Consider the following 20,741-nt stretch of genomic DNA (forward strand, 5'->3'; position numbering starts at 1 on the left):
GTACTAAAGCAATACAAAAAGTGTCTTGACCAAAAGAAATTTTAAAAAGCAATTTTAAGCAGGTGTGATTCGCGTGAAAGGATGGACCACATATCTAGTATACCATTTCGGAAACTAATTGGGGTTTTCACAACAACAAACTATTAATAGCCTATTATAGGGCTTTTTTTAAGGAGTCTAAAACTGCTAATAAGTCTAGATAATATATTGATTTCAGGCTGTGAGAAGAAATATATATCTTTACTCCTTTAATTTAACATTTTTCAAGAAAAAATGAATAGTTATAGACAAAAAATTTATATCACATGGATATGTTATCAACAAATCTGATTTAAAAATTTTACATTAACAAGAAAGAATAAAAAAAAAATATGAGAGTGTGCGTCTACCTTTGGAGTGGTTTGAATTCCTAATTGCTACGCCATTCAATTTATATTATTTAAAAAAATTAACATACATGGATTATAATTTAGGTGATCGTAGGCTTAAATTTTTTATTATTATTTATGTATTTTTAATATACTCCTGACAGTTCTTAAATATTTGTTTGGATTTATTTCTTTATTTTATACAATTTTCATGTAATATATTAAATGAAGTTGAGGATAAGTCTTTTAAGTACTTCATAACCATGATTTTATACTTAAAGTTTTCCCAAACCTAATGTAATCAAGATTATATATTATATACTTAATGATTTTCTAATATGGAAACTTTTGGATAAATTTTTATCCAAAAAATTATTTGATTATACATAATAAGCAGCAAAAGACATCAATGAAAAATAATTGGATGAATTCCTGGATAAAGAAAAATAATATTTACACAGTCAAGCTTACATTTCTAATATTAAGTCTTTTTTTATAATAACCATTAGATTTTATAAAATGATAGAATTTAAAATTTAAAAAATAATAAAATATAGATTCTATTTAGAAAAAACGAATCATGTCGTTTCATAATACAATCTAAAACTTAAAAAAAAATTAATATTAATTTTGATATTAAAAATTTAATTTGATACTGTATATATATATATATATATATATATAAAATGACATATTGATCAATCAATGAGGTCCTCGATGAGTTTGGATTATCCCTTTCACTTTACAAGTGATGGAATTTCCCAAACTTGTTTTCTACATGGGTTGTTTTCCATAGCTACAGGTAATTAACCATCTTATATAGACGCATAGAGCATATAAATTGGAAAACATTGTACTGCAAGAAATTATTGATGTTCGTGGTGGTATTTGGAATTTTGGATATTAAAAACCTCCGAGATATGTATCTAACACACAAGAGAAAAAAGAAAAATATGATGGTGGTGTATATTAATGCAATCGTTTGTTGAAAGTGGCAATTAACACCGCCCAATGGCCAAAGAGCGCATGTGCACATTTTAATTGTTGCTCTCACAAAACCAACACTACTTTATCGTTGTTTCATTTTTCTCTTTGCATTTATTTTGTTTTGTTGAGGGACATGTACATGACACATATGTTCATTGCTTATATCAATATCATGGAAAATTGGAAATCATTATTTCTAATTTGATAATTGAAAATTGAAAATGGGAAATCATTATTTCTAACTTGTTCGAAGCTTTGAGGCTGTTGAAGCCCCGCCTCTCCCCCCCCCCCCCCCCCACAAAAAAAGAAAAAAAAAAAATATATATATATATATATATAAATATATCGCCATGAAATTAAAAATCAACTTCAATTCCATATATATGATGACGTCAATAACCACAAGAATTATGACAATATATTATTTTTAATTCCATAATGCAAAAAACAATCCTACGAGTTTTTCTTTTACTAAATTATTCCTCTTAGAACAAAATTTTTGGGAACAATAATTAAGTGGATGGTTGAACCACAAGTTTGATATACGTATCTGAACATAATGGCATACGAGATCAGTCTAGTGCTGAAAACAATTTAGAAAAACATGATCATCTATATAATTACTATTTAAATAATGAAAAAAGTATCTGCATCGAATCTAAATGGCACATAATTAAATAAAATGTAAAAAGACCTTTCATAACAATAGCCAATGTAATGAACTGTTTTGTACTTCTGTGAGGAGCTTCGTTAAAATATATATTATATAATATTAATATACAAAATGGAAGAAAAAGCAAGTGTACACACCACAAACAGAAATTGAGCAATGATTGATGAAACCTTCACTTATTTATTTATTTATTTATTTTTAGTGTGGCACTTCATGTACCCCCCTACTATCAACAAACAACCAAATTTCATTATTATTATAATCTCTTCTAGTTATTTTCCCACCTACCTTATACGTATAACAATAATAATCGACATTCTACCACTTGTATATATAAGTGGTAATTAAGAAGAAAATATCTTGTGAAGGTAACAAAATTTAAAAATTGATCTACATGATAGTGCATCCTTGGGTATCACAGTGGCTCGTATAGCAATTCCTTCCACAGCCACAGCTATCAAAGACGGGCCTTCCACAATACCCATAGTATTTGTAACATGGTGGTGGCCAAGCATGGCAGTGAAGGCATGGCCCACCAGGATACCCACTGTAACATTGCTGACAACATACTCCGATCCGAACTAACACCTGCGGATGAGGAGGAGATGGCCTCTGACATGGTGGGTTCTCAGGGGCTTTAGGCTTTTCTTGTTCTTTGGGCTTTTCTGGTTCTTTGAGCTTTTCTGGTTCTTTGGTCTTTTCAGATGGTTTAGGCTTCTGTTTTTCAGGAACTATGATGTCGATGCTTGTAATACAGCCACCGCCTTTGCAGATAATCTTTTCCTTGATCTTTTCAGGACTGCAACATAACACTTTGATTGTGACTGTGTCATTCTTCTCATCGTATACCTGGTCGTGTATTTCTGATCTTGTTTAAAAAAACCCAACACACAATTCCGCTTAATATTTCACTTGCTCAAATAAAAATTTATGGACAAAATTATTTAATAGACAAATAAAATTCAGAAGAATATATATAAATTGACTCACGAGGGATTTTACAGAGTATTTTTTTGACCTTCTTGTAGCATTTGCAGCACTGAAGATCCACCTTCAGCACCATTGTGGTGACTTGCTGAAAAACATTAACTCAAGATAAAACAGAAAGTCTTCACATCAATTTTTTTAATACTAGGAGAAAAGTGCTCATGTGGGTATTGAGAAATTGAGAAACTGAAAGAAACTTTCTGATTGCAGACAAAATGAAAGTAAAAGAACGGAATCAGGATTCAGACATGGAAGAAGGGGACCAGAGAATGAATAAGAGGAAAGAGCCAAAAATAATTATATAAATGAACAGAAACCCAGAAAAATAAATGAAAATAATAACAAAGAAAAAGGTACCTTTTCTCCCCCCATAGTTTTTTCTGTGAACCTCTAAGAATGATCTGAAGCTGAACTGAGCTGAAATGATTGAAGAAGATAAAAAGAAGAAAAAGAGTAAATAAAAAAAATAAAAAATGCAAGTTTTGAGTCAAAAGTTTATAATAAACCATTTCAAAAGCCAGATTTTCACCATCATAAAAACCTGGGCTGTCATTCAAATTGTCGTACGTTATTTGAGAACATGAGATCATTTAAATTGCTCACTCTCCAATCCTGACTGTGATTGACCCACCTTATCGTCCTTCCTCTATTCTAGGATACCAATTCTGTGTCCCCAAAATTAATTGGTCCCAAAAATTATTTTGGGTTGTTTTCCATAGCTACACGTAACTGACAAATAACTATCTTATATAGACACTATCTCAATTAATTATAATAGCGGATGAGGATTACGTAATCAACGCCAATCGCAGAGCAAATAGATTGGAAAAATTTGTGCAGCCAGAAATTATTGATGTTTATGTTGCTATTTGGAATTTTGAAAATAGACCTCCGAGATTATCTAATCCAAAACTCAACAGAAAAAGAAAAAGGAAAAAGATGGTGGTGGTGAAAATTAATGCAATCATTTGTCGAAAGTAGAAATTAACAATACGCAAAGCGAGCATGTGCACTCTTTGCCCGTCGCTCTCACGACACCAACACTTCTTCCCTGTTTCATTTTCCCCTCTGTCTTTATTTTGTGTTGTTGAGGGACATTTTGAGAAGGATTGATTTGTACATGATAAGTTTATCGCTTATACCATGGAAAATTGGAAATCATTATTTCTAATTTGACAATTGGAAATTGAAAATAGCTACATTGTGACTGTGTCATTCTTCTCATCGTATATCCGGTCTTGTATATCTCTTGCTCAAAAAAACCAACCCCAATATACAATTTCACTTAATATTTCACTTGCTCAAATAAAAATTTATGAACAAAATTATTTAATAGTCAAATAAGATTCAGAGGAATATATAAATTAACTCACGAGGGATTTTACAGAGTATTTTTTTTTTTTTCTTGCCTTCTTGTACCTTAGGACCATTGTGGCGACCTGCAGCAGAACATGACTCAAAGAGAAAAAGATGAAAATTAATTCTCGTTTAGTTTTTAATACTAAGAGAAAATGAATAAACATTCTGATTGCAGATAAATGAGGTGCAAGAATAGAATCTGATTATGATATATGTAAGAAGGGGACGAGAGAATGAATAAGAGGAAAGAGCCAAAAATAATTACATAAATGAACAGCAACCCAGCAAAATAAATGAAAATAATAATAAAGAAAAAGGTAGCTTTTCTATCCCTATAGTTTTTTCTGTGATCGACGTCGATGTCGGCTTCGAATGGTAGATCGTGGCGCATTTGGCAACAGATTGCCATGAAATCTTATGGGCAGAGTCACCTAGAGGTGGGCAACGTGCATGGTTGGCACGTGTATGTAGATAGTGGCTAGAATTTGAGAAAACAATGACAACCCTGTTGGTGCTTAAACAGGTTTAAGTCGACTCAGTTCGGAAGGTTTATGGGATTTGAGGGATAAAAAAGTATTTTGGGATTTATTTTTTACTGGACATGCTTCTCAACATTTATATAAAATTTTGGATTAGTAACAAATAAAAATTCAAAATTGGTTTGAATACTGATATAATACTGATAATTAAAATTTTTCAAAATTATAATTTTTTATCTGTAACACAAAATTTAGCATATCATCCGTCTATGAAATTGTATCAACATACTCTACGCAAACATATATTGGTTAAACTAACATATTGACCATATAAAAAGTGAAATTCGGGACTCACCAACAATCTAGGTGATCAAACCCAATCAAAATTTTAAAAATTTTGGATTTTTTTGGGGATAGGATAAGATAATTTTTCCTAAAAAATTCCCCCCTTGCCTTTTTTGTTTTTTCATAAACTGCTGTTTTATTGGGCTCAAAAAAATAAAATAATGTTTTTATTTTAAATTTGTTGGCCAGCATGGAAAGATAGGTTTGTCTCAAGAGGAATTTTCCTAAGGGGTATTTTAGGCCCATTGCCCAAATAAATAGGATATAAATATTACAAGCCCATTCATATTTAATATATTTTGTTCTACCTACTTTTACCCATTGTACCCCTTAATTGAAAAAAATTAAAAACAAAACAATTTTTTGCAAGTCCTTCTCCTTTGGAACCCACCTTCAATTTTTTCCCCAAGCTCAATTGTCAACCACTGAAACAGCAACAACAAAATCTAGCCAAGATTATGTGAATCTTGAATCTATAATATTATGCCATCGATCTTTCAGTGCAACTTAAAGGTCTGTACTTGTTAAGCATTATAATTATTAGGAAGGTTGATCTGAACCAAACCTTGATCGAATATTTGATTTGACATTATGCTCTCCTTAAATCTCACATAGTGTTATGAAATTCACCAATTGAAAGTTTTGTTAAGAATTTGAAGAGGTTCAGAATTTTAAAAGATGGAAATTGTTTTTATGTGTTTTAAGACTGATATAATTTCCTTAATTGTTGTGCCATCAAGATTGCCAATCCTTTAGAGTTAAAAAAAATAAAAAATAAAAAAAATATGTGACGTTGAAAGCCCACTTTCTTGAAGCACCCCATTGAATGAAAACTAAGCAAAAATAAAATAAAATGATAGTAAGGGAAACCTTTTTTACCACTCCTCGAGAATGACGATATAAGCCAGCCATAAGTAATTTTTTTTAAGACTTGTACACTGAAAAAATTAGCAATGAATGCTACTAGGATTTCCAATAGATATTTTGGCAACTACCTTGCTATTTCTTGCAGTGTACTTTTTTTTTTTTTTTTCCCACTTCATGTGGTACGACAATTTAACGTATTTACTTGTGATTAGACAGGGCCTCACTTTCAAAGATTCTGCATTTTCAACAAATTGCCGATGTTTAAGCTCATTCCTTCAAGCCCTTCGAGCCATTCTTCCGTTGTACGCTTTTAATTTTCTTACAGGGTGCCATGGAAGAGTTGATTTGGAATATCTAATGGTGTTAGGTGGTTCAATTGTCGTTTTGCATTTCATTGACTTCTGTTAAACTCGAGGAGGAGAAAAGGAATTCAATGTTATAGTTTTTGAATCTTTTAAAAATAGGGATAAAACGGGAATATGTGGATAGAACAAAATTTGGGTTAGTGGGAGAGGCAACTGTCATTTAGTCCCCATTTCAAAAGGTATTAAGCCGAAACCCGAAGGCCTTCGGCCTTCAGCCTTCAGGTAAAGCCCAATTGATAAATGTCAATAGGGTTTGGTACTAAAGCCAACTGAGCCACCTTGAGAAGGGCTACAACTTTCTTTCTAAAATAGTTTAATTAAATTTCATGGTGAATTAAATAAGTTGTTATCTGGCATGCCTATTCAGCAACAATGCAATAGTAAAATAGTAAAAGCTATTGTTTTATCTACGCAATTGATCATTTTGAGTTTAAAATTTTTCATCTCCATGTGAGAAAGACAATAAGAAAAACCATGGAGCAAAATATATATCTAACTTGGTATACTGACTGCATTAATCTACCTTCAAGACCACTAATAAGAAAAAGGAGTGAAAAGTCAAGGGAAATGATTTTCAATAACCTTTCAAAAGAAGATAAAGAAAGGCTCTGAAATACTACTTTTGACTTTTAAGGCTCAAAAACAATTTTCTAAGAATGCTTAAACAATTATTTTGAGGAGCTTCAGACTTTTATAAAAACTTCTAATGAAAGCTAATAAGGTATAGTTTTTCAAAAAGCTTTTCTATAATGCTGAGTTTTTTAAAAAACCACAATCAAAAGTTGTACGAAATATCACAAAAGTATTTTTATTTTTTCATTTTATTTATCTAGTTTTTTCATTGTTTTTGGTAGATGTACAGAGAAAGAAAGACAGAGAGCGGTGATGGGAAAGCCTGTGTGAGAAAGAGGAAGAGAGAAAGAGATCAAGGACAAAAGACGAAAATAGCCTTGTTCCAGCTTATTGAAAGGCAGGTGCACAACATATGGGTAAGAAAACGACGAAATTAAATGAGGACGCACGGAATGGGCCACTGTAGCAACGTTTCATTGTTATAAGTTGACCAATTTTATAAGTTGGAGGATTAAAGTGTAATAAACCTGAAAAATTGGGAGCATCATTGTAAATAAGACTATATACATTGACAACTTTATACGTCCAACCTTTTCCATAAAGACAGGGGTTAAAGTGCCTTCCACCGACTTTTCTCCAAAAAAAAAAAAAAAAGAAAAAAAAAAAGAAAAAAGAAAAGTTCCTTCCTCCGTCACCACTCTACTGTATATATGACATAAGCATAGTACTAAAGCAATACAAAAAGTGTCTTGACCAAAAGAAATTTTAAAAAGCAATTTTACGCAGGTGTGATTCGCGTGAAAGGATGGACCACATATCTTGTATACCATTTAGGAAACTAATTGGGGTTTTCACAACAACAAACTATTAATAGCCTATTATAGGGCTTTTTTTAAGGAGGCTAAAACTGCTAATAAGTCTAGATAATATATTGATTTCAGGCTGTGAGAAGAAATATATATCTTTTTACTCTTTTAATTTAACATCTTCCAAAAAAAAAAAGAATAATTATAAACAAAAAATTTATATCACATGGATATGTTATCAACATATCTTATTTAAAAATTTTACATTAACAAGAAAGAATAAAAAAAACAGTGAGAGTGTGTGTCTACCTTTGGAGTGGTTTGAATTCCTAATTGCTATGCCATTCAATTTATATTATTTAAAGAAATTGACATGCATGGATTATAATTTAGGTGATAGTAGGCTTAAATTTTTTATTATTATTTATGTATTTTTAATATACTCCTGAGAGTTCTTAAATATTTGTTATGGTATGGATTTGTTTGGCTTTAGTTCTCTATTTTATACAACTTTCATGTAATATATTACATGAAGTTGATGAAAAGTCTTTTAAGTACTTCATAACCATGATTTTACACTTAAAGTTTTCCCAAACCTAATGTAATCAAGATTATATATTATATACATAATGATTTTCTAATATGGGAACTTTTGGATAAATTTTTATCCAAAAAATTATTTGATTATACATAATAAGCAGCAAAAGACACCCATTACAAATAATTGGATGAATTCCTGGATAACGAAAAATAATATTTACACAGTCAGGCTTACATTTCTAAGATTAAGTTTTTTTTTTTTTTTTGTAATAATCATTAGATTTTATAAAATGATGGAATTTAAAATTTTAAAAATAATAAAATATAAATTCTATTTAGAAAAAGCTAATGTTTCATAATACAATCTAAAATTTTTTTAAAAAAATTTTAATATTAATTTTGATATTAAAAATTTAATTTGATACTATATATATATATATATATAAAATGACATATTGATCAATCAATGAGGTCCTCGATGAGTTTGGATTATCCCTTTCACTTTACAAGTGATGGAATTTCCCAAACTTGTTTTCTACGTGGGTTGTTTTCCATAGCTACAGGTAACTAACCATCTTGTATCGACGCTTAGAGCATATAAATTGGAAAACATTGTACTGCAAGAAATTATTGATGTTCGTGGTGGTATTTGGAATTTTGGATATTAAAAACCTCCGAGATATGTATCTAACACACAAGAGAAAAAAGAAAAATATGATGGTGGTGTATATTAATGCAATCGTTTGTTGAAAGTGGCAATTAACACCGCCCAATGGCCAAAAGAGCGCATGTGCACATTTTAATTGTTGCTCTCACAAAACCGACACTACTTTATCGTTGTTTCATTTTTCTCTTTGCATTTATTTTGTTTTGTTGAGGGACATGTACATGACACACATGTTCATTGCTTATATCAATATCATGGAAAATTGGAAATCATTATTTCTAATTCGATAATTGAAAATTGAAAATAGGAAATCATTATTTCTAACTTGTTCGAAGCTTTGAGGCTGTTGAAGCCCCGCCGCCCCCCCCCCCCCAAAAAAAAAAAGAAAAAAAAATATATATATATATATATATCGTCATGAAATTAAAAATCAACTGCAATTTTTTTTTTGGGGCACATTCGTATATATGATGAAATCAATAACCACAAGAATTATAACAATATATTGTTTTTAATTCCATAATGCAAAAAACAATCCTACGAGTTTTTCTTTTACTAAATTATTCCTCTTGGAGCAAAATTTTTTGGAATAATAATTGAGTGGATGGTTGAACCACAAGTTTGATATACCTATCTGAACATAATGGCATACGAGATCAGTCTAGTGCTGAAAACAATTTGAAAAAACATGATCATCTATATAATTACTATTTAGATAATGAAAGAAATATCTGCATTAAATCTAAATGGCACATAATTAAATAAAGTGTAAAAAGATCTTTCATAACAATAGCCAATGTAATAAACTGTTTTGTACTTCTGTAAGGAGCTTCGTTAAAATATATATTATATAGTATTAGTATACAAAATGGAAGAAAAGCAAATGTACACACCACAAATACAAATTGAGCAATGATTGATGAAACCTTCACTTATTTATTATTTATTTATTTATTTATTACAATAAGTGTTGCACTTCATGTAATAATAATAACAGACGTTCCACCACTTGCGTATATAAGTGGTAATTAAGAAGAAAATATCTTGTGAAGGTAACAAAATTTAAATATCTACATGAAGGTGCATCCTTGGGTATCACAGTGGCTCGGATAACAATTCCTTCCACAGCCACAGCTATCAACTGGCTTTCCACAATATCCGTGGCATTCGTAACATGCTGGTGGCCAACCAGGGCAGTGACAGCATGGCCCACCAGGATACCAAATGTTACTTTGCTGAATACATACTCCGATCGCAACTGACACTGGCGGAGGAGGAGGAGGATCAGGCTTTGGATCAGGCTTTGGATCAGGCTTTGTTTCTACGTCAGGAACTTTGATCTCGATGCTTGTAATACAGCCACCGCCTTTGCAGATAATCTTTTCCTTGATCTTTTCAGGACTGCAACATAACACTTTGATTGTGACTGTGTCATTCTTCTCATCGTATACCTGGTCGTGTATTTCTGATCTTGTTGAAAAAAACCCAACACACAATTCCGCTTAATATTTCACTTGCTCAAATAAAAATTTATGAACAAAATTATTTAATAGACAAATAAAATTCAGAAGAATATATATAAATTAACTCACGAGGGATTTTACAGAGTATTTTTTTGACCTTCTTGTAGCATTTGCAGCACTGAAGATTCAGCTTCACCACCATTTTGGTGACTTGCTGAAAAACATTAACTCAAGATAAAACAGAAAGTCTTCACATCAATTTTTTTAATACTAGGAGAAAAGTGCTCATGTGGGTATTGAGAAATTGAGAAACTGAAAGAAACTTTCTGATTGCAGACAAAATGAAAGTAAAAGAACGGAATCAGGATTCAGACATGGAAGAAGGGGACGAGAGAATGAATAAGAGGAAAGAGCCAAAAATAATTATATAAATGAACAGCAACCCAGAAAAATAAATGAAAATAATAACAAAGAAAAAGGTACCTTTTCTCCCCCCATAGTTTTTTCTGTGAACCTCTAAGAATGATCTGAAGCTGAACTGAGCTGAAATGATTGAAGAAGATAAAAAGAAGAAAAAGAGTAAATAAAAAAAATAAAAAATGCAAGTTTTGAGTCAAAAGTTTATAATAAACCATTTCAAAAGCCAGATTTTCACCATCATAAAAACGTGGGCTGTCATTCAAATTGTCGTACGTTATTTGAGAACATGAGATCATTTAAATTGCTCACTCTCCAATCCTGACTGTGATTAACCCACCTTATCGTCCTTCCTCTATTGTAGGATACCAATTCTGTGTCCCCAAAATTATTTTGGGTTGTTTTCCATAGCTACACGTAACTGACAAATAACTCTCTTATATAGACACTATCTCAATTAATTATAATAGCGGATGAGGATTACGTAATCAACTCCAATCGCAGAGCAAATAGATTAGAAAATTTTGTGCAGCCAGAAATTATTGATGTTTATGTTGCTATTTGGAATTTTGAAAATAGACCTCCGAGATTATCTAATTCAACACTCAACAGAAAAAGAAAAAGGAAAAAGATGGTGGTGGTGAAAATTAATGCAATCATTTGTTGAAAGTAGAAATTAACAATACGCAAAGCGCGCATGTGCACTCTTTGCCCGTCGCTCTCACGACACCAACACTTCTTCCTTGTTTCATTTTCCCCTATGTCTTTATTTTGTGTTGTTGAGGGACATTTTGAGAAGGATTGATTTGTACATGATAAGTTTATCGCTTATACCATGGAAACTTGGAAATCATTATTTCGAAGTTGACAATTGGAAATTAAAAATTTGAAATCATTATTATTAACTTGTTTGAAGCTTTGAGGACGTTGAGCCCAAAAAATAAACACACACACACACATATATATATATATATATATATATATATATATATTCAAGAAATTAATAATCAACTTCATTTTTTCTATTTTTATTTTCTTGCACATTAGTATATATGATGACGTTAATAACAACAAAAATTCATGACAACATATTATTTTTGATTCCACATGCAACAAATAATCCTACAAGTTTTTCTTTTACTAAAAGTTTCTTCTCGCAACACTTTTTGTACATTTGACATATCTAAATATGATGGCATACATGATCAGTCTAGTACTGAAAACAAATTGAAAAGACATGACTATCAATATAAATACTATTTAGATAATGAAAGAAATATCGCATCAATCGAAATGGCACACAATTAAAAAGGTCTTTCAAAACAATATCCAATATAATAAACAGTTTTTATTCACTGTTTTGTTACTTTTGTCCCTTTTTGATGTATTTGATTAAAATATTATAATATAATTTATTTTATACAAAATAATGGAATTAAAAAGCACGCATATGTCCAAGCAAAAAAAAGCAGGTATATGCAGCACAAAGAGTACAAATTGGGCAATCATTGATGGGACCTTCAATTATTGTTATTTAATTATTTTTTTAAGAAAAATTGTAACACCTCATGTACCCCCACTCTATCAACAAACAACCATATTCATTTAATATTCCAGTATTTCCCCATCTACCTTATATAATAACAACGATAATTTTTTTGTGCTACATAAAAATAACCCATTTGGAATCCGAAGCTTGACTCAACATTCCAACACTGCTAAGTAGATATTATAAGAAGAAAATTTTTTCCTTCCTAAGAAAAAAACCCAAAAAAAAGAAAAACAAAAAATGATCTACATAATAGTGCAAGCTTGGGGATTTTCTTCACTGAAAGTATCACAGCGGCTCACATAGACCGGTCTTCCACCACCCCAGCTATCAAAGACTGGCCTTCCACAGTATCCATCGTATTGGTAACATGGTGGTGGCCCACCATAGCCATGAAAGCATGCCCCACCGGGAATCCCATTGTAACATTGCTGGCAACATACTCCCCTGGGAACAAACGGCGGTGGGCATCCCGGCACCGGTTGACAAGGAGGAGGAGGTTGTGGTTTCGGCTTCTCAGGTTCTTTAGGTTTCTCTGGCTCTTTAGGAGGCTGCGGTGGTCCCTTAGGCTTCTCAGGTTCTTTAGGTTTCTCTGGAGCCTTAGGCTTTTCTGGTTCTTTAGGTTTCTCAGGGGCTTTAGGCTTTTCTGGTGGTTCTTTGGGCTTCTCTGGTTCTTTGGGCTTTTCAGGTTGTTTAGGCTTCGGTTTTTCAGGAACTATGATCTCGACGCTTTTAATGGTATCACCACCTTTGCAGATAATTTTTTCCTTGATCTTTTCAGGACTACAACATACCACTTTGATTGTCACTCTGCCATTCTTCTCATCGTATACCTGGTCGTGTATTTATGATCTTGTTCAAAAAAACCCAACGCACAATTCCGCTTAATATTTCACTTGTTCAAATAAAAATTTATGAACAAAATTATTTAATAGACAAATAAAATTCAGAAGAATATATATAAATTGACTCACGAAGGATTTTAGAGTATTTTTTTGACCTTCTTGTAGCATTTGCAGCACTGAAGATCCACCTTCAGCACCATTGTGGCGACCTGCAGCAGAACATGACTCAAAAGAGAAAAAAAATTGAAGATTAATTCACATTTAGTTTTTAATACTAAGAGAAAAATGAAGAAACATTCTGATTGCAGACAAAATGAGCTGCAAGAATAGAATCTGGTTCTGATTTATGGAAGAAGGGGACGAGAGAATGAATAAGAGGAAAGAGCCAAAAATAATTATATAAATGAACAGCAACCCAGAAAAATAAATGAAAATAATAACAAAGAAAAAGGTACCTTTTCTCCACCCATAGTTTTTACTGTGAACCTCTAAGAATGATCTGAAGCTGAGCTGAGCTGAAATGATTGAAGAAGATCAAAAGAAGAAAAAGAATAAAAAAATAAAAAATGCAAGTGATGAATCAAAAGTTTATAATAAAACTAATCAAAAGCAATATTTTCACCATCATAATAACGTTGAGATTCATGGGCTATCATTCAAATTGTCGTACGTTATTTGAGAACCATGAGATCATTTAAATTGCTTATTCTCCAATCCTGGCTGTGATTGACCCACCTTATCGTCACTTCCTCTATTCTAGGATACCAATTCTCTGTCCCCAAAATTAATTGGTTCCCTTACCTGTCCCAACTATCAAATAGTGTCGCATCATTTATGAAAATTAAAACTAAAACTAATAAAACATTTAGGTTTTAGTTTATCTTCTCTCGATTACTTCTTCTTTCATAATAAAATTTAGTTTAGATTGTTGCAATAGATTATGAAAGAATCTGGAAAGCTTTATTGAAACAATAATAAATTTTTATGTCAATTTTATTTTCTTTTATGTCAAACATTTTTGTAGTGTTTAATAAACCATTATTTCAAAATTGCTAAAAGTCACAAATTAGAATTTAAGCATTTGAAAGAAAATCTAATTAACTGTTTTAATTACATGTAAATAACCAATATAGATTTGAATGATTATTTTCTTATGTGTATATATATATATATATATTATTACTATATATAAAATTTTATTATTAGTTGAGAGATATAATAGTAATTTTAATTATATATATTAAAAGAAAAATCTACAATTATTCTAACTTTTAAAAAGGGTAAAGTATTAAAAAATCTATCTTTAGGTTTGGACTAAAATTAAGGGTCAACGCACTCCCATGTGCCAACCTAATATGTGTCCCCAGAGTTAGGTGCCTCCCATCTTGGGACTTTGCCTGCTTAAAATTACATAAACACCCTTTTAATTTTTAATTTTTTTTTTACATACCCTTTATTATTTTTAATTGGATAAATACATTTTGTCACCAAATTTTAAAATCTATTTGTTATCAATGTATAGGATGAAATATAGCTTAAGTAACTTGGTCCGTAAAAATAACAACTATGGATAAATCAATGAAGGATAGACAACCTTAATGAAACGCCCAAGGATGAAACAACTTTGGTGTGGGTTAGAAACAATCTTAGTATAAACGAATGGGTTAGAAACAAAGTGGGATGAAGCATGACAACCATGGACGAAACAAATTGGCTAAATTGATCTATCAATTGAAAGCCGCTTAGAAAGCAGCCTTGAATTGGCTAAATTGATCTAACCTATCAATTGAAATCCGCTTAGAAAGCATCTAAGACTGAGATAAATCATCATATTCGAATCAACACAACTATTACAATAACAATCAAAAGCATAGAAAATCCGAGTGACAGACGAAGGCATTGGTCTATCAGTGCCTTAGGTGCAATCATCTGCACCTAGCACTGATCTCTTCAAGCCCTTCGCCTGATATCCCATTAAAGTAAACCGTGTGATAGAATGCTTTCATGCTTGGAATTACTGCCCAAGCGCGGTATGCGATTGAAGTTTCGAATATGAAAGATAATAAAAACCATGAAATCCATAAAATTTTCAATGAGATATATGAGGAAGGATGAAACAATATCGTTTAAGAAGAATTACTCACATTATAACCTTAATTTAGATAAAAGTTTGAAGTTAATAAGCCAAATTGTTATGGCGATGAAACGAGTATACATGTATAAATGAAACAATTGATAATATTTCAAGAATATAAAAGATAAAATGTCACGCTCGGTCCAAATAATTTCTGAATAGAATTAATCAGAATCCAAGTCATTATTAAACAAGATAAGGATGAAAAGAATTTTACAAACTTAAGAATTCTCCTATAAGATATACACCAATTCATAAACGACTCTGTGGGTGATTTAATCCTTTTGGGGTTAGGAGTCTTGAGTTATGATCAAACTCTAAAAAGTCAAACACCCTCTATATAAGCTTTATTCCTCCATCGGAATAAGCCATGCCATTCTCAACTTACACTGAGCATTAAAATATTTCAAACACCATTATCTGGCTTAAACATTGAACTGTCTTTGATCAGTTTCATACTAATATGTTGAAGTGTCTTTGGTAGATATCGGCAGTTTCACACTGATATCCTATGATTTTTCATGTGATTTCCATTGTTTTGTAGGTTTTACAAAGAAGATTCAAATACTCGTGTGGATGTAAATACTCCTGTGGATTCAAATACTCATGTGAAGATCTTCCCATCGAGACTTATGCATCAATAGTTTACCCCCCATATAGGGGGCAGCAATAAAGAAGCATCTCAAAAAGCCTAGAACCACTGTTAAATTCATTTGTTTTTGCATGAATCTAAAAACAATGGCTGAAGAATCAAAACACCGAAGCCATACCAATAGGAAAGCTAGGCCCAAGACTTTGCCAGCTCAAAAGGCCAATCAAATGGCACTAAAGAAAGCTAAATTAACTGTGGTAAAAGAACAATTGCAGCCTCTAGTACAGTTAATAAAGAACGGATAAAAGAACTATTACAGCCTTTATTACAGCTAACAAAGAACGGCGGGCGATTAACTTCAGCTTGATTAGGCAACTAGGACCTTTTCTTTCTACAATCCTTTTAAAATATGGGACGCAAAACTTAAATAATTTGAATCAAAACAATTTGGCTGATATAATACGAAGCGGTCAAACCCCTAATTGTCGATATTTGAATCAGGACAATCTAGACGACCTAACATAAACTGGTCAAAATCTTGATAATTAATCAGAATCAAAATTTGAATGACCAGAATTTGGAAATCATTATTTCTAATTTAATAATTCGAAATTGAAAATTGAAAATCATTATTTCTAACTTGTTTGAAGCTATGAGGATGTTAATGTAGAAATATTATTATGAGAATAATATGTAAATACATATGAATCTAAAATATATAAATAAAAAAAATAAATTAAAGAAAATTAGGAACATATATCTTTAGATTTTATCTGCTTATCCTTAAGATTATTTCCATCTCACTGATGCAGGTCTGCTCATTCTTAAGACTATTTCCATCTCATCAATGCAGGTATTTTTCGATAGTCATCTTCTATAATACAATAGATACTCAAACTCTCGGACACAACACTTACTCAAACTCTCGGACATAGCACTTCTGAAAATTTTCTTTCGAACTTTCAGAATATCTTTGCTTTGCCACCCTCACAATGTAATATGAAATTTTTCTTAATATTTTTCCTTCAAAAACTCACGTGTGGGGAATATTGTGTTTCAAAACTTTCGCGTGTCTGGATATTGTTTTCCTTTTCTTTTTCCTTTCGAAATCAGTCCCCTCAAAACCCAAAACGGTAAACATTAAAACTCATTTTAAAACCCATTAATGCCATAAAGCTCATTAAAGACAAAACCCATCAAATCATTCAAATTAAAAACATGCAAAACGTTACAGTTGAACCCCGAAAATATATATATATATATATATCTATATATATGATGACGTTAATAATAACAATAATTATAACAATACATTGTTTTTAATTCCATATGCGACAAACAATCTTATGAGTTTTTCTTTTACTAAATTATTCATCTTGCAACAAATTTTTAAAAACATAATAAAGTTAATATTTGAAACACAACAGGTTTGGTTTACGTATCTAAACATAATGGCATACGATATCAATCTAGTGCTGAAAACAATTTGGAAAAACATGATCATGTAAATAATTTTTTTTTTGGTTTTTTATTAAATAATTATTAGTTAGATAATAAAAGAAATATCTGTATCAATCGAAATGGCACATACTTAAATAAAGAATAAAAAGATCTTTCATAACAATATCCAATGTAATGAACTTATTTTTCCCTTTATGAAGAGCTTGATAAAAATATATCTTATAGAATATTATTATATATACAAAATGGAATCAAAAGCAAGTGTACACACCACAAACATAAATTGAGCAATGATTGATGGAAGCTTCACTTAGTTTTTTGTTACAAAAAGTGTAACTCCTCCGCCATCACAATAAACAACCATATTTCTTTGTTATTGTAATCTTTTCTAGTATTTTCCCTTCTATCTTATACATATAGTAATAATAATAATAATCGACATTCCAGCACTTGTATATATAAGTGGTAATTAAGAAGAGAATAACTAGTGAAGCTAACAAAACTTAAAAATTGATCTACATGATTGTGCATCCTTGGGTATCACAGTGGCTCGTATAGCAACTCCTTCCACCGCCCCAGCTATCAAAGACTGGCCTTCCACAATACCAATCGTATTGGTAACATGGTGGTGGCCCACCATGGCCGGGAAAGCATGGCCCACCAGGATACCCACAGTAACATTGCTGACAACATACTCCGATCGGAACCAACGCCGGCGGAGGAGGAGGAGGTGGCTTCTGACATGGTGGTTTAGGTTCCGGAGGCTTCTGGTCTGGTTGTGGTTTAGGTTCAGGAGGACAAGGAGGCGGCTTCTGGTCTGGTTGTGGTTTAGGAGGAGGCTTCTTATCTGCTGGTGGTTTAGGTATCGGAGGCGGCTTTTTTATCTCGATGCATTTAATGGTGTCGCCTCCTTTGCAAATAATCTTTTCCTTGATCTTTTCAGGACTGCAACATACCACTTTGATTGTGACTGTGTCATTCTTCTCATCGTATATCTGGTCTTGTATGTCTCTTGTTCAAAAAAGAAAAAACAACCCTAATATAAAATTCCACTTAATATTTCATTTTGCTTAAACAAAATTTATGAACAAAATTATTTAATAGACAAATAAGATTCAGAGGAATATATATACAATTAACTCACGAGGGATTTTACAGAGTATTTTTTTGACCTTCTTGTAGCATTTGCAGCACTGAAGATCCACCTTCAGCACCATTGTGGTGACCTGCTGCAGTACATAACTCAAAAGAGGGGGGGGGGGGGGGGGGGGGGAGGGAAAGGAGAATAAATTCTCACTTAATTTTTAATACTAAGAAAAAGAAAAAAAAAATGAAGAAACATTCTGATTGTAGACAAAATGATGTAGAAGAATGAAATCTGGTTCACACATATGGAAGAAGGGGACCAAGAATGAATAAGAAGAAAGCCAAAAAAATAATAAAACAAATGAACAGAAACCACAGAAAAGTTAATGAAAATAATAATAAAAAAAAGGTACCTTTTCTCCTCCCATGGTTTTTTCTGTGACCCTCTAAGAATGATCAGAAGCTGAGCTGAGTTAAAATAATTGAACAAGAGCAGAAGAATAAAAATAGTAATAATAATATAATAAATGAGCAGGTGACCATGAATCAAAAGTTTATAGTAAAACCAATCGAAAAGTTAGATTGTCACCATCATAATAACTTGGAGTTTACTTTTCTTACATGACAAGCTAGAGAGATATGAACCTGTCAGCTTTGGCGTTGAAATACATGGCCTATCATTAAACGTGACAACCATGAGATTATTTTGACTGCTTATCCTCCAATCCTGGCTATGACTTCCCCCCTTATCGTCCTTCGTCCATTCTAGGGATTGGGTCGTACTTCAGTACTGGCACAGCTGTTACATAATCAGTTTTGTTATACATGATATGTACAGCTCTATGTGATATATATATTGTTATTTTTTAATATTTATCCTACTGTTATAGCTTAGTAGGACTCTTTAGTTTGTACACCTGTATTTAACAGTGGTTTCATGTTAATAATAATATACTTTTCATTCTCTCTATTTTGTCTCTGTTTTCCTTATATGGTATCAGAGCATCTAAAATTTTTTTTTTTCGATCCTTCCTAGTCCTTCTCATGGCTCTCTCTTCATCTTCTACATCAAATCCTACAGACTCAACATCCACTGTTGCTCCTTCTACTGTCTCTAATGAGCCATCTCTCTCAAGCCGTGTTCTTGTGGTTCTCAATGTGGCCACACAGGTCCCTCTTAAACTCACTGACACCACCTATTTTCCATGGCGTAAGCAGTTCGACGTGCTTCTCACAGGTTATGATCTCTATGGTTTCGTCAACGGCAATATTCCCTGTCCATCACCGACTCTATCTGATCAATCTCCCAATCCTGATTATTCGTTTTGGATCCGCCAAGACTCTCTTCTACTTGGTACGTTGCTGGCTTCTTTATCTTCTGAGGTTCATCAGATTGTAGCCACCTCTGAAACATCTAAAGATGCATGGGATCGGCTTGCCTCTGCTTTTGTGAAACCATCCCGCTCTCGGCTGTTGCGAATCAGAGAAAGGCTTATTAAAGCCCAGGGTAATCGGTCGGTCTTGGAGTATCTTAATGATGTCAAAAGTGCAGCAGATGAACTCAGTCTCTTAGATCATCCGGTGAGTGAAGATGATCTTACTTTATATATTCTTAATGGTCTATCTACTGCATTTGAGAGCATTTCTGCAGCATTTCGTACAAGAGATTCCTCTATCAGTTTTGAAGAATTACGTGAGAAATTAACGGAGCATGACAATTATATGAAAAGGACAGACACACAGCCTTCAGACACCACGATTACTGCCCATGCTGCACAACGCATGCCTCCACCTGGCACTTTTGGCCCACGGTTTGGTGCACCCAGACCATACAGACCCCCTCGTGCTTCTGTTGTTCCTCAACGTCGTCCCGTCTCCAACTCCTCTCCCACCAATTACAAAGGTCGCTGTCAGCTATGTGCAACCCAGGGACATTTTGCACGTTATTGTCCTCTATTCAAACATCAATGGACATTTACGCCTAAGCAGCAAGTCCCTCCTACTTTCAATCAATCTGCTCCTCATGCCTTTCATTCAACATCTGTTCTGGGTCCTGCTCCTATTCCTCCACCTCAACCTTGGCTGTTGGACACGGGTGCTTCGCATCACATAGCTCAAGATTTTCAGACTTTATCTCTTCATTCTGACTATGATGGCACCGAAGAAATCTCTGTTGGT

At 32.5% G+C, this 20,741-nt stretch overlaps 4 protein-coding genes across 8 annotated transcripts; all 4 read right to left on the bottom strand.

Annotated features, from left to right (window-relative positions):
* Positions 1 to 2,097: 2,097 nt before the first annotated feature.
* On the bottom strand, positions 2,098 to 3,695 carry LOC107415070 (protein PYRICULARIA ORYZAE RESISTANCE 21-like). Its single transcript, XM_048476299.2, has 4 exons — positions 3,545 to 3,695; positions 3,373 to 3,432; positions 3,019 to 3,103; positions 2,098 to 2,891 (listed from the first exon to the last, which is right to left on the bottom strand). Exons 2-4 carry the CDS (start codon positions 3,385 to 3,387, stop codon positions 2,419 to 2,421), a joined length of 573 nt encoding a protein of 190 aa, XP_048332256.1. The 5' UTR covers positions 3,388 to 3,432; positions 3,545 to 3,695; the 3' UTR covers positions 2,098 to 2,418.
* Positions 3,696 to 9,833: 6,138 nt separating this feature from the next.
* Positions 9,834 to 11,321, bottom strand: LOC132799249 (protein PYRICULARIA ORYZAE RESISTANCE 21-like). Its single transcript, XM_048476304.2, has 4 exons — positions 11,135 to 11,321; positions 10,963 to 11,022; positions 10,609 to 10,693; positions 9,834 to 10,481 (listed from the first exon to the last, which is right to left on the bottom strand). The coding sequence occupies exons 2-4, from the start codon at positions 10,975 to 10,977 to the stop codon at positions 10,087 to 10,089; spliced, it is 495 nt and encodes a 164-aa protein (XP_048332261.2). The 5' UTR covers positions 10,978 to 11,022; positions 11,135 to 11,321; the 3' UTR covers positions 9,834 to 10,086.
* A 1,089-nt stretch (positions 11,322 to 12,410) lies between these two features.
* On the bottom strand, positions 12,411 to 14,048 carry LOC125423069 (protein PYRICULARIA ORYZAE RESISTANCE 21-like). Of its 5 annotated transcripts, none has more exons than XM_060820182.1 (4): positions 13,913 to 14,048; positions 13,746 to 13,805; positions 13,420 to 13,499; positions 12,411 to 13,278 (listed from the first exon to the last, which is right to left on the bottom strand). In XM_060820182.1, the coding sequence occupies exons 1-4, from the start codon at positions 13,944 to 13,946 to the stop codon at positions 12,691 to 12,693; spliced, it is 762 nt and encodes a 253-aa protein (XP_060676165.1). In that variant the 5' UTR covers positions 13,947 to 14,048; the 3' UTR covers positions 12,411 to 12,690. The 5 variants fall into 5 exon arrangements, 3 of the variants coding, with proteins under 3 accessions (XP_060676165.1, XP_060676166.1, XP_048332251.1); XM_060820183.1 differs by having other exon boundaries at positions 13,420 to 13,515; positions 13,913 to 14,040; XM_048476294.2 differs by having other exon boundaries at positions 13,446 to 13,499; positions 13,913 to 14,036.
* A 3,708-nt stretch (positions 14,049 to 17,756) lies between these two features.
* On the bottom strand, positions 17,757 to 19,099 carry LOC132805386 (protein PYRICULARIA ORYZAE RESISTANCE 21-like). Its single transcript, XM_060820192.1, has 3 exons — positions 18,977 to 19,099; positions 18,622 to 18,706; positions 17,757 to 18,486 (listed from the first exon to the last, which is right to left on the bottom strand). The coding sequence occupies exons 1-3, from the start codon at positions 18,989 to 18,991 to the stop codon at positions 17,993 to 17,995; spliced, it is 594 nt and encodes a 197-aa protein (XP_060676175.1). The 5' UTR covers positions 18,992 to 19,099; the 3' UTR covers positions 17,757 to 17,992.
* Positions 19,100 to 20,741: the final 1,642 nt, after the last annotated feature.

This window comes from Ziziphus jujuba, chromosome 1, assembly GCF_031755915.1.
Source record: "Ziziphus jujuba cultivar Dongzao chromosome 1, ASM3175591v1".
NCBI lineage: Eukaryota > Viridiplantae > Streptophyta > Magnoliopsida > Rosales > Rhamnaceae > Ziziphus > Ziziphus jujuba.

Excerpts from the sequence above, each read along its gene's own strand:
- LOC125423069 (XM_060820182.1), bottom strand. The coding sequence starts at position 13,946 with ATGATAGCCCATGAATCTCAACGTTATTATGATG. Across the intron at positions 13,500-13,745 it reads AAACTATGGGTGGAGAAAAG|GTCGCCACAATGGTGCTGAA; the intron begins GTACCTTTTTCT and ends GTTCTGCTGCAG. Across the intron at positions 13,279-13,419 it reads AAAATACTCTAAAATCCTTC|GTATACGATGAGAAGAATGG; the intron begins GTGAGTCAATTT and ends ATACACGACCAG.
- LOC132805386 (XM_060820192.1), bottom strand. Across the intron at positions 18,487-18,621 it reads AATACTCTGTAAAATCCCTC|ACATACAAGACCAGATATAC; the intron begins GTGAGTTAATTG and ends TTTGAACAAGAG.
- LOC132799249 (XM_048476304.2), bottom strand. Across the intron at positions 10,482-10,608 it reads AATACTCTGTAAAATCCCTC|AAATACACGACCAGGTATAC; the intron begins GTGAGTTAATTT and ends CAACAAGATCAG.
- LOC107415070 (XM_048476299.2), bottom strand. Across the intron at positions 2,892-3,018 it reads AATACTCTGTAAAATCCCTC|AAATACACGACCAGGTATAC; the intron begins GTGAGTCAATTT and ends AAACAAGATCAG.